We start from the raw sequence: 13,573 nt of genomic DNA on the forward strand, positions 1-13,573 counted from the left end.
GATGCATTAATGAAGGAATGGGGATGGGGAGTCCCATCTCATGGGCTGCCTAACCCAAGTTTGGGCACACAGAGTTTTTCCTTCATGAGGCATGGAGCTGTACCCACCTGCCTGTATTTCTTTCCAAGCCATGGTGGGACAGCAAAGGCATATATATATATTTTATATATATATTTTTTTTACATTTGAGTTCTTTTCCCCCTTTCCACCCATGGCATCTTGCTAAACATCAGAATTGGGCAACAGGCAGGAATGGAGAGAACTGCTTGCAAACTGTCCTTAATGTTTGGTTTTAAAATTCTTCTTTTTTGCTGTAAACAAAAGCAAACAAGAACTCGCAGCTGGTGTTGCTAAACGGGCTGGAGCCTGCACACGCCGAGCAGCCAGGCTGGGGGTGCAGCCCATGGGCTGTTGGCAGCTCTTGCTCCTGGCCTGAATCTGCAGGCAAAAGCACTGCTGTCATGTAAGTTTTCTGATTGGCTGGAAAAGTTGGGATACAGCCTCTGTTGGGATGTATAAATAGACAGCAAAGTGGTTTGGACCTTTTGCTTTGAAAGCAGAGCTCTTGAGGTGCATCAGGATGCACGGAGTCACTGCACTCGTCCTTCTGATTACCATCTCCAGTGGTAAGTAAGCTCAATTTTTGTAAACATTGCTCATTACAACCTGTCCTTTTTTTCCTTTCTCTGATTTTTGTCTTCTTCTTCTCTCTCTCTCTTTGTTTGTTTGTTTTTTTTTGTTTTGTTTTTTTTTTTTTTTTTGTTTTTTCTTTATGTAGTATAGGAGCTGATTTATTCTGTGCCATTTTTTGCTTTTGAAAATCACTCCTCTCCCACTGCATAGAAACCTACATCGAAAAACCCGTTTTAGTTATGGTGGAGAATTGCAGCGAAATTTTGTAGGAGTGCTAACACTGCTTGAATAGCACAGAGTCAGCTGAGGTGCACCAATCACTAACAGCACGCATTTTTTCTTAAAAGCCTTTTACTTAAAGATCAGCCTGCTGAGCACAGAGTGTTCCCAGATGTGTTTGTGCATTAAATGTCATCACCTTTGCTTCCATAAAGAATACATGATTCGTTACAATAAATGAAGAATACCTAGAACAAAGGGCTGCTTAGCTTGAGGAAGGCATTAGAGGTTTCCTGCACCTTTTAGCACCAGTCCTTCGGTGTATAATTTCCCCATTTGTGTATGCTCCCCGATGCCAGCAGGGCTGGTGCCTTCAAGGTGTTGATGCACACAAACAAACCACAGCCCGCTACTTTTTGCTATGCCAGCCCTGTTTTTCAGCCCCAAAGGCATCACTTGGGCACCCTGGGGGCTTTGGTGAGGGAGGCTGGGGCCTTTTGAGGCTTCCAGAAGGTAAAGAAGGGTGCCCCTGTTCTCCCTTTTCCCCTACAAAGCTCTTCCTCTCTCAGGTGTGGCTGGGGCTGTGTTATCAGCAGGGGTTTGGCTGTGGGTGACGACAGTGAAAGCTGGATCCATCACTTGGGTGGTTGGACTTGGTATTGAAGGTTTTTTCCAGCTTAGATGATTCTGTGACTCTATAACTGTTTGTTCTGCGTCTTTGCTTTGCAGTCACTGCTGCAAGTACCCTCAGGTGTCATTGCACAAAGCATAAAACAAAATGAAAGATGTCTCACAGCATCCCTAAAATTAACTTCCATTAAAAGATGACAAATTTTCTGGTTCCATGAACCTGATCCATGCTTACAACAAAGTCCAAAGGGATTTTACTCTTAATTTCAACAGACTTTCAACCAGGCCTTTAGATTTTTCTCTTGTGTGGCACTTAGCAATAGCAGCTGTTAAACAACATGGGTGGGGAAACCTCCTTGCCAGCTGCTGCCTTTCACCTTCTCTTCTTTTCTAGTTGCTGCAGGCCAATGGGGGAACATCTGCGCAGGTCAACCCTCCAACAAAATCCGAGGCTGTGACCAACACGGCTGTGGCCACTACAATGCCCCCAGGTCTGGGCTGCAAGGACAGGACAGCACTTGAAGCCTTCTTAATAAAAATAAGCACAAAATAGTGGGGGGGAGCGGGATGGGGTGGAGGAGCTGTGAGATTGGAGCTTTGGGGTTGTTTCCCTGGAGCTCAGGGCAGAGCAGGGTGATGGGGGGCAGCAGGAGAACCAACCCGCTGCTTGCTCATGGGGTCTGCTCTTCTGCAGGGGAAGGAGGACACACAAAGGGGTGGACGTGGTGTGCACGGACGGCTCGGCGGTGTACGCGCCCTTTGCGGGGAAGATCGACAAACAGGCCAAGCCCTACGGGAACGGCAACGCCATCGACAATGGCATCCAGCTCTCAGGAGCAGGTAGCCAAGCTGAAGGATGTGCGCTTGCAACCCCTGATTGCAAAATGCTCCCGGCTGTTTATTTTATTTTAAGCTGAGTCCAAATTTGTGACCCCTGCCTGAGCTGCGGAGTGTTTGCCTGTTGATGAATCCAAACAAAAAATGCATCTTTGAAAGCCAGGCTCTGTTTATGCAGGAAAATTGATTGATGCCAGGTTGTGGCATTTCCCATCTGTGAAAAAGGTTAAAGGATGGAGCCCTTTGCACATTGGGGATGATTAAAGGAAGAGCCTTGTATTGCTGATGCAGTTCTACCCAACTTAATCCCCTCCCCAATCTCCTCCATATTTAATTCTCTTTTCTTATTCTCTCTCTCTGATGCTCTAGGAACATCACAGCATTTTCTGCAATGTTTCCTGCTGCTGTAACTCAAATCATTTTATTGTCATTTGTATTTTGCTACTGAGTGTTATGACTTTGCCAGGCTTTTATACACTGCACAGGAACAACAGTTTCTCCCTTTCTCTCCTCCCTCTTACCAGGATTCTGCATTAAGATGTTTTACATCAAACCCGTCAAGTACAGCGGCACCATCAAGAAGGGGGAGAAAATCGGCGTCCTGCTGCCCATGCAGAGCGTCTACCGAGGGATCATATCCCACGTCCACATCCAGAACTGCGACTTAACAAACCCCACTTCCAACCTGTAAGGGGAGGCTGCACATCCACGCAAAGCCTTCAGCTCCTCCCTTGGCTGCTCATTAAATTGCTTGGGCATCGGTGGCTGCTCTAGCAAAGCGGAAGCCACTGATCTTTCTCCATGGCTCCATGAGTATCCATAACCAAAATGCTGGTTGTTATCCTAGCATAGACATATAATACGTGCTTTAAAGCTCTTTCTGTATCCTGCACATCGCGATCGCAGCGTGAGGCGGGGAGGCACAGAGCCTCGGGGACCTCGCAGCGCTGTGCCACCAAACACCAGCGGTCCCTCATGAAGCCAGAAACCTCCCTGTGCTTACCTATGGAAAGTCATATCATTAAAGGGCTGTTCCACTACAAATTGCTTTGAATCTCTTTGGTGCCATCACAGATTTGGGTTGGGTTCTGCAGATGGGGAAAGAAAATGGATAAAGCTGAAACTCAAATCCTTCCTGGGGCCCATCGCAAAAAATGTAAAATAAGGTTAATGAAGTAGCTCTCTCCATTTCCCCAGAATCCTGCTTTCGGATTACCCTGCCAAGCTCAGGTTTCTTTTTGTCCAAGTGAGGCATTTCTTTCCATTAGCAAATCAGCTGAAGTCTTTCCCAAGAGAACAGAGTCCTGTTAACAGCACAGGGCTTTCCTGGGCAGTGCTAGCAGCCTGCTTCTGGCACTCAACAGGAGCTGCGGGCACACGGGTTTATTAATGCCACTGCAATCTTAGGTAAGCAGGAAAGCTGCTACAGTGGGAGCTGTGTATGTCCCAGCAGCAGGTTTGTATTTACAAGAAAGTACAGGAAGACATGTGCTACAGCTGTGAAAAATTCTGAACCTGCTGTGACCCACTCCCCTTCCTCAGGAGCCGCTTTAGCCTTGCTATGAATAAAACATCAGCACATCCAGATAAATGTAAAGCTCAAACCTGCAGAGACACTGAGCCACAACGCCCAGTTCATTCTTCTGTGAAAAAATAAATAAATAAATAAATAAATAAATGAGAGTAGAAGCATTCCAGAAAAAGTCCTCAGTGTTCTCCAGTTGGTTTAGACCAAAATTTCCTTTTTTTTTTTTTTTTTTTTTTCCCAGGATTTTTTTTTTTTTCCCAGAGAAAGGAAATGTTCCCAGTTAGGTTTCACCTGGTGAACATCCCAGTTTTTAACCCAGTTAACCCAGCTTCTCCCACTTGCAAAGGGAAGGCCCCCAGCAAGCACCGACTCGCCGTGCTTTACTTTCTTTCATGCTTTTCTTTCTCAAATAATCAAGGGACTTTTGGAGAATTCAGCCAGATCAATGTCTCAGATCTCCTACAGCATGATATGGATTTTAAATGCCATGGCCAAAAATGCCTTGTGGCCAATCAACGAGCACAGCCTGCTGATTTTCCAGCAATACTACAATTAAAGCTGTTTAGACAAAGCTTATTTAATCATTGTGACTAAATCTCTCTTATCTCAGCCTGCTCAAGTGATCAGAAGCCTGATTACACAGTGAGAGCAATTTGTTTCCCATTCTGCCAGCTTGATTTTCACCGTGAAAGCCCACGCTGCTAATTGCACAAGTAAATTCTTCTATGTCTAAATTTTAAATTATACTTTGATTGTAAATGATTAGAACAAAGTATATTATTTATTTCCCAGAGAAACTGTGTTCAAGGCTCCTTAATGACATATTGTACAAAGCTCAGCCAGAAGGCAAATGCCCAGCACCAATTCGTTCCCAGGCTGGCCAACTGTTTTGTAAAACAGATCTAGAAAGAGAAGCCTACAGCTGCAATACCAGCACCTAACCAAGAAATAGGACCTGCAGCTCAGCTTACAGGCCCACGGGTGGCTTCTCCCCACCTTGGTGCCCGATCCCTGCCGCGGGGAAGGAAGTGGTGCAAGTGCAGCTCCCAGGGCTGTGCAACTCCCTGATTGTTCCATATCCTTCTGTTAGGGTGTGCTAAGTGCCCAGACGGGTGCTTTCACAACTGCACCTACCAACTGTTATACTGACATTTCTGTTGCCCAACACAGGAGTCCCATCGGCTTTGGCTCAGCTGCCTCAGGCCCAAGGTGATGGATCTGCACTTTGCAGCTCACCCAGCAAGGACAGGGAATGCAGTGAGAAACCTAAACTGCAGCAACACACGCATGACAACTCTTTTTTTTTAGAAGAATACTCTACCAAAAGTCTGATAGATATGTTATTGTAGCAATTGGCATTTTGACATGTTTTAGAGAGAGAGAACAAGATGCAATACTGTTAAGATCACTCACAAAGAAAATTTAATAAACATACACAGCTACCAGCAATTTGGAGTAAATTCTGTAACACAAATGAAATGGAAAAAAAAAATAAAATGCAAAGAACAGGTAGCTGAGAGTGGTTTTATGAAATACCAAAGCAGGACTCAGAGAAAATCTTCAGTGCCTCTGCTCTGATAGCAGCTGCAACTCTGTCCTCCTGCCTAGCAGCTGGGCTGGCTGGCTTTACACCTGGCCTTCCCTTTGCAAGACTTCATAGAGCACATGAACAGGTGCTGTAATTTATTCCTTGGGAAAATTAAGAGCGTGTGAGTTCTCAAAACTTTATAAAAATCCTTAGCTTTTCAAAGCAGGTCTGCTGCAGGTGAACTTTGCCTTATGGTGTATCTAAAATATGGCGAGTGCAAACTGACAGCTGGGAGACACACCAGGAATAAAATCTAACACACCACCTTGCTTGCTCATTCATCCTTCTGTCTTCTGAATAGAGCCTGGGGGCCTTTGGGCAGCCTCTGGCACTGCACCGCCTTCTTAGAGAGGTTCTGGGCTCTTTGGGCCTCGAAGAGGTGACCAGGGACTGAAACAGGTGACAGGCAGCAGCTGTGGAAGTTAAGTGGCATGCACAAGTATTTTACACAGACAGTCACAGCAACTTTAAAGCTTTCTGGAAGTTTAGAGTAATTTAACCGATATATGAAATCTAAGATCCAAAAACTAGATGACAACTCAAAGTGTGCTGAAGTCGAAGAGGAAGTGAGGGACCTGGGTCATGGAAAAACATGAGCTGGCTCCTAAGTCTCAGGTCATTTCTTCCTGGCAGGACGCAGCTCTCCATCTGTGCAGTTTAACTAGCTTGAGAAATGAAGGCGAATAAGCCTGGAAAGCTGGAAACAACATATTTATATAAATACTTGTTTGGTGGCTCTGAGTGTGAAAAACAGCAGTTCTTTCTGGCAGGATGGGGGAGAAAACAGCAGGGATAAAATCACTAAAGCCACTAGTAATAACTCCAGGGAGGCCTAAAATATTGTTTGGGGGTTAAATATTGGCTGTAAAAGAGCTTGGAACCACAAGGCAGGAATTTGTCTCCAGCTGCTTGTTGCAGGGAGTTTCTGAGAAAACACAATTTGCACTCTTTGCAAACCAGCAGTGCAGCAGAGACATCTGCTTCTCCTCCGAACAAAATGTGCAGGGCTTCCAGAGGTTACTGTAGCTTGGAGCGTTGGACAGCTTATGCAAAAGCTCTGTACTTATTTAAATTTCATATTAAATAAGATCTGTTCGTAAAGAAAATCTAATGCTTTTCTGTAAGTGGTGCAGAAAAACTGGCTGGAAGGAACAATGAGGAGATGTTAACCAGCTTGCTTAACAGTACGCTAGCTGAAGTCAAGCAAATGCTAAATGAACCATTATAAAACCTAGATTATTTTTTTTTAACTCCGCATCAGTTATGCAATGTAACTTTGGTTTGTAACTGTTTGTTTCAGAATTTGAGGATGTTTTAACAAGTACTTCATTGTCAAAAAGCAGGGTTTCAGTTAAAGGACTTCATGGGTTTATGTCCAGACAAGGAAATCATTTCAGATGAACAGGAAAAACGGGCTGCCATGCAAAAGCAACTGTATTTCTTAGCCTAAGTGAATATTTGGGCTATGCCAAACATTACACCCTCATGTGTTCAATGTTGGAAAGCTGTAAGGGGCATATACCCCTGGGGAGGAGGTACTGGAGCGAGCAGTGATGGACACACAGGTTATGTACACAGAAGACAAGACAATGCAGAGACTTTCACCCATCTTTTCCCAGCAGCTGAATCCTCTGAATCAGATTTTTGGTTCCCACCATTTTTGCCCTTACTTGAGGTAGGGGAAGAAAAGGTGTTAAGAAATGGCTCAACCAGAGCTTTCTGAAATGCGGGACTGTTCATTTCCACCTGTTACTGTGTGCTAAGAGGCCAGTTATTTTATCCGCCTTTCCCAACCGGCTCTAACTGTTATATTTTGTGGACATCCTTAGTGCCTAATATGGCAACACTGCCTGCCCCGGGCTGTAATACTTTGCTCAGGGCTGATTGCCCAAGACAACTGATGTATGCCTTCGAAAACACATAAATACTAAAGGCAGCCACCACACCACGTCTTTGATTTGATCAAAGAACACCGGGGAAGCGGCCACACGATGCCAGCTCTCAGCCTGATCGCCCTGGTCAGCGTGCTGTCCGCTGGTGAGTTGAGATCTGCTGCAGCTTAGCTCAAGATTTTTAGGCAGGCACTCATTAATTTTTGAAATTCTCTCCAACATGAATAATGCTAAACTTTTAAAATCTATTTTTATGGAGAGTTATGGTAGTGTGTACTAGTATAATTAGAAAAACTAGGAAAGGGTTTGCATTTAGAGCTAGAGCTGTACTGAAGTGTTTTGGCTTAATGAAAAAAGTGAGTAGTTGGAATTACTTCAGAAACTAATATTTGAAATGTGTATCTAAATCTTTGCTTTATTTTAGTTTCTGTATCTTATAATAATTAAGACACAAGGCTTCCAGAAAAGGGATCAAAACTTTATATATATATATAAAACAGGTTAACAGGTTGTACAATGTTCTCATAGATAGAGTTTGTGAAATTACAAAAGCTCCTTACCATTCCCCACAGCCCTGTCTATCCGTCATTAAGAAAGGAACCTCTTTTCTGGGGCAGAAGTCACTCACATCTCCCACTTTAAAAACACTGTATGTGGCAGCTTAATTCCTTCTCTTGCACTGTGCTAACAATACAGTTCTTTTTTTTTTTTTTTTTTCTATTTGCCTCTTTTGCACATGAAGTTTTCGCCAAGCAGCTGGATGTCCACCCTCCCCAATATCCCCAACAACAGCACAAGCACTGGGCGCAGCTGTGCAGCGGGAATCCTTCCAACAGGATCCGAGGCTGTGACAAATACGGCTGTGGCAATTTCGGCGCTAGCAGGTAACCCAAGTGGGCACCGGGATCCTGAAGCCATGAAGCTTGTTATTGCCTACCTAAATCAAGAGCTCACAAAGAAAATAGGGTCAAGTTTAAACATCTTTCAAAAATCAAAGGCTTGCTACTGTTTTGCCTTCTTTCACCAAGACCTAAGCAGTACATAAAATCACTGATAGCATCTTTCTTTTTACCATGTATTAATATTTCTGTTTTTTTTACCATTTATTAATATTTCTTTTACACTTTCAAATGAGAGAAAATGGTTTTCTGTGTGATCACTTACTCATCCTTGGGACATTACTTGGCAATCTCACTGAAGTAATTACTGTTATTTTAACTAACAGACTCAGGGATGAAGAAGTAAGACTACTACATGTACTAGTAGTAACAGTAGTAACAGTAATGGAAAATATTTCAAGGGCTAGTGTAATTTATTCTTGTTCCTTATAGACCAGATACTTAGCTAACATTCATCAACAGATCTTATAAGAAACCATGCAGGTTAGATTGCACAAACAAAACTCTGCAGGCTTCCTTTTCTCTAAGTGGGCACCTCATAACAGAAAAGGCTATGTTGTCCTAAAAAATGCCTGGGCCCTACAAAAACTGTCCATCTTCATCATGCAACTTATGATTTTCTAAATGAGAAAATGCTAGACATGCAATTCTATTTACACCAACACAGAGGTATTTTGGAGTAGAAGAGAGGTACTTTGCCGTAACAGCTTGAAATGTCCCATGAGTTTGTTAAAATTTAAAACAGTCTTAAAATTTGAAATCTTGCCCCTCTTTACAGCAGGACAGATTAATACAAATATTTTGCAATTAGAAAAAAAAAAAAAAATTGAAGCCACTAACACTTTCCAATTTCACTGCAGATGTAACCATTTAAATTTTTAGACATGCTTCACGTATTGTGCTATCCGACCTACCTATACAGAGCCTGACAGATTGCATATTCCTGTATTTCTGTTTTCAGACAGGGCAGTAAAGGAGAAAGGCACGCGGGTGTGGATGTCATCTGTTCTGATGGCGCGACGGTGTACGCCCCGTTTAGCGGCCAGCTCTCCGGACCCATCAGATTCTTCCACAACGGAAACGCCATTGACGATGGAGTGCAGATCCGTGGGTCAGGCAAGTAACAACAGCAAGCTCATCGTGAGGCAGGCACAGGCAATACTCTTATTTGCTTAAGATATACCCGTGCCTTTTCAAGCAGAGTGCTGATTTAGTCTTGCACCTCTCCAGTTCCCATTCTGAAGCACGACCACTCTGCTGCTCAGAAATACCAAGAGCACCAGCAGGATACAGGCCTTTCCCAATGCTTTTTTTGGAGAGGAAGGAAGGAAGGAGTTGAAAAATAGCTAGCAGAAAAACAATACCAAAATACTAATACTAATAACAACAACAACAATAGTAAACAGTACAAATAACGTATCAGAAGCCCTCAGTTTTGCTGAGGGGATGTTTTCCTGTTGCTATTTTCCAATTCCTTTTCCCTTTTTCCACAGCAATCTAAATAATTCTAATTTCAGGATCATTGCTACCTTGACTATGCTTCTGCCTCATCCTTGCAGTCTCCAGTAGCAGACCAGCACGGAAGATTTCTTGCACACCACAAGAACAGAGGCAGCCAATGCTTCCTGACGTCTTCCTCCCTCATCTTTTCCAGGTTACTGTGTAAAACTCGTCTGTATTCATCCCATCAGATACCACGGCCAAATCCAGAGAGGGCAGCAACTTGGAAGAATGCTGCCAATGCAAAGAGTGTTTCCTGGTATCGTGTCTCACATTCACGTTGAGAACTGCGACCGCTCTGACCCTACTCCTCTCCTTAAACCTGGTAAAAGCAACCAACCATACCGAATAAGTTGTATAATGGATGGAAGGATGTTTAGTTGCAAATAACAATGATACCAAACAGCATGAGTCCTCTCTGCCTTACAGTCTTCCTAAGGGCAGCATCCAAAAGACATATAAACAGGACTGTAGATTACGTTACAGGAAGGAGAACTATTTTTAGGAGAAAATATTATTTATTAACTGTTAAGTTTTATCTCTCTCTCCTCATTGCCCCCAGGACACAGCAGCATCAGGTCCCAGCAACAAACTGAGTCAGACACATTTTTAACCTTCAAGCTACCAGCAAGGTTTTCAATATGACCTGTTATCTAGTTCAGATTTCAGGTTGATTTGTTTCAAGTACAAATTTAAAGATTTTGGTGTTCATGTAGAATGGGCGTTAAGGACTCCAAACCCATTAGCCTGTGGAAAAAAAAAAAAAAAAAAAAAAAAAAAAGAGATGAGTCTTTTCCTACCCCTCAGTTTATACACTAGTTTACAACTGTGATAATCCTTTTTCTTATATTTTTTTCCCCTTCCCTTTAAAGTATTTTCTTTATAGCAGCCAGTCCCGATTAAGAAACATTAAGATGTAGCCTGAGGTGCACGCTGTACCTACATTTCCAAAAGGGTGACAAAGTTTGTGGAGGAAACATCAACTGCATGTACAGAATGTAACTGCAGTATGTTCCTACCTCATACGAAAATGTAGTAGTTGCGAATATTAAATACTTAAAAAATGAACCTAAAAGTTAACTCTGCTTTCCTGTTTCCGTATCCAGATGTTCCAGTTTTTCCATCAATACCACTAGAAGACATTCACTGGGAAGCTGTATGTGCTGGGAATCCTACAAACGAGATAAGGGGCTGTGATAAGTACGGCTGTGGATACTATGGAGCTCCAAGGTACCTTTAAACACGTGGGTTGTTGCTGCTGCTCTGTTGAAATAGAGCTGAACTCTGCTCAAGCTCTTTAAGAAATACAGCTCTGAGGGCTTAGGTTGGTCATGAGGAAGTGTTTTCAGTAGGGGGTAATGGAGCACCAAAACAGACTGCCCTGGTGCTTCAGAAAACCTCTGTGCTTGGAGGTTTCTGTGGCTGAGGCAAAACCGTGCCTGAGCTGGTGCTGGGAACGGCCTTGACTCGAGTTGAAGGTTAGACTAAGTGTCCTCTCCAGCTCCTTCACACCAGTACTTCTATGACTGGACTGCTCTGTTTCAAAGCTAGTGAGAAATACATTTCCCTCCTCCCCATTTCCAAAGCTACAACTTTAACAGACCGTAGATAACAGACCATACATAATCTACCCGATTTTAACAGATCCTTTTGCCACAGTCGACAACACCAATGCTATCTTAGTGCTCATAACCTGCTTTCAGATCTCGCTCAGTGACCTCTCCCTACAAAACGGTAGGCCTGGCAGAGACTTCTCTAATTGTGTGGTTGTTTTCAGACGTGGTGGTAAGGGAGAAAAGCACAAGGGTGTGGATGTCATCTGTGCTGATGGAGCAACGGTGTACGCTCCCTTTTCTGGAGAGCTCTCCGGACCCGTCAAAATCTTTCATAACGGAAATGCCATTGATGATGGAGTCCAAATTAGGGGAGCAGGTAAAGAGCTATTTTTCATTTATTTTTCATTTTGTCTTGAGTTCATGTAAGATATGATCCCTGACAGGTAGTCTATTTAAGTATATTCTATATTCTATACTATATAATAGTATATTCTATATATAATAGTATATTCTATACTATTTAAGCAAACTGTATGTCTTCATCCATCTTCCATCCATTTGCATTCAGAAATTTCTGCTCCTTTGTTCAAATGCAATCTAAGACACCCAGTCTCAAGTACAGTGAGGCAAGATGTCAGTTCAATAACCCATTATTTAGTTTTCTCTCTACAAGTACTGAGGTTGGGGTCCAAATTGCAGGAGAAAAAATAATAATTAAAAATAGGGAGCCTGAGTTCTACAGAATGTCTTTCAAGCTCTTCTCTCTACTAAAGGAAAATTTCCCAACTTCTCCCTGCCCCTTCACCTTCCCGTCTCTAACAATCCAGCAGCTCTGACCACTATCTACATTTTAAGACCATAATATAGTATCTTTGCTCTTTTTGTATTTCCACTATTGCTGTCTTAGTGAAAAGGGTAAGTTTTTTTAAAACAGAACAAATTCATGTCATCTGATTTTTTTTCTTCCTCTCATTTTCACCAGCGTTCTGCGTAAAACTACTCTGCATCCATCCCATCAGATACCATGGCAGAATTATCAAGGGACAGGTCCTTGGCAGGATGTTGCCAATGCAGAGAGTTTTTCCTGGGATCACATCTCATATTCATGTGGAGAACTGTGATCACTCCGATCCTACCAGCAGTCTCCAAAGGGGGAAGGGGAGAAGAAAGTGAAATGGATAAGTAGGAAGTTCTGAATAAACGCATCTCAGCATTCAGAAGGTGTTTTTGTTCTCATGTGGACAGACTATGTCAGAAAAGTACGGAAAAAGGCACTTTCCATACCGAATAAAAGTTACACAGTGTGCACAAGGGCTTACATTGCTGATTCAACACTTTGGGCCTCACCTAATACTGCAAGGCCCTAACATTACCATCTGTGCCAGCTATTAGCTTGGTACTGTTACAGTATCAGTAGTTGTTGGGAATATTTTATTTTAGGCTAATTTACTACCTTTATGACACCTTGACAAACAACGTTACTGAAAGCAAGATTATTTCAGCTTTTAAAGGCACCTGAACTGAGGGAAGCTTGCTGAAACACTCCCAACAGGCCTAAAAGATGCTGTTTGGGGTTGTCATGCCACAACTGATTCCTCTATTTGATGGCAAAGGCACACCACAAAAGGAAAGAAAGCAAGTTTTTCTCGGAATTTGCATTTGTGAGACAGCCAGGCAGGTAGCAGTCAGTAATGATGAGCTGTCTCCAGGAGTCAGCCAAGTCCACAAACCTGGAGACCAGCTCACCCCCTCATGTGGCAGAAAAGGTGCATTGCTACAGGCTTTGCTGAAAGCTGGGCTTTCTGGAACGACCCTACCAATCTCCTTCGCCCTTCAGGTGCAGATTCTGTACTTCTCTTTAGGGTTTTTAGCTGTTCTAGCATCAAACTGTATGCTTGCATTATGCACTGGAAAAAATAGGGGTGTAAAAAGCAGAATTAATGCTGCTTCACGCAGGCTGGTAGTTTGATACTCTCATACCACCAACATAGGGACACTAAAAACAAATCTGTAACACAAACTGAAATTCAACATTAACATCAGAAGTTAGCTTCCCGGTTAGTTAGCTTCCTATGGTAGCAGTGAAGAATCAGTATTTCAAATGGAGACTAATGAATCGTTGTTGATATTTAATTATAAATTCAAATCAGTTGGTCTTACTTGTTCAGATCATTCACAGAATAAGCATACAAAAAAAAAAAAAAATCACATAAAAACTCCCAGCATTATTAAATGCAGGCCCACTTTTCAAGAAGCTTGGAGCTGGGGTAAGCTAAGATCTATAGCTTCAC

General features: G+C 42.8%; 2 protein-coding genes across 2 annotated transcripts; both read left to right on the forward strand.

Annotated features, from left to right (window-relative positions):
• The first annotated feature begins 555 nt into the window (after positions 1 to 555).
• On the forward strand, positions 556 to 3,211 carry LECT2 (leukocyte cell derived chemotaxin 2). Its single transcript, XM_084295099.1, has 4 exons — positions 556 to 626; positions 1,877 to 1,973; positions 2,177 to 2,322; positions 2,844 to 3,211. The coding sequence occupies exons 1-4, from the start codon at positions 581 to 583 to the stop codon at positions 3,008 to 3,010; spliced, it is 456 nt and encodes a 151-aa protein (XP_084151225.1). The 5' UTR covers positions 556 to 580; the 3' UTR covers positions 3,011 to 3,211.
• Positions 3,212 to 7,401: 4,190 nt separating this feature from the next.
• On the forward strand, positions 7,402 to 12,455 carry LOC311214738 (myeloid protein 1-like; the record flags this gene model as incomplete). Its single annotated transcript, XM_084295463.1, has 7 exons — positions 7,402 to 7,472; positions 8,070 to 8,211; positions 9,188 to 9,342; positions 9,881 to 10,051; positions 10,833 to 10,956; positions 11,504 to 11,658; positions 12,265 to 12,455. The coding sequence occupies exons 1-7, from the start codon at positions 7,427 to 7,429 to the stop codon at positions 12,453 to 12,455; spliced, it is 984 nt and encodes a 327-aa protein (XP_084151589.1). The 5' UTR covers positions 7,402 to 7,426.
• Between the last annotated feature and the right edge of the window lie 1,118 nt (positions 12,456 to 13,573).

The sequence above is a fragment of the Netta rufina genome (genome assembly GCF_964035555.1).
Source record: "Netta rufina genome assembly, chromosome: 14".
NCBI lineage: Eukaryota > Metazoa > Chordata > Aves > Anseriformes > Anatidae > Netta > Netta rufina.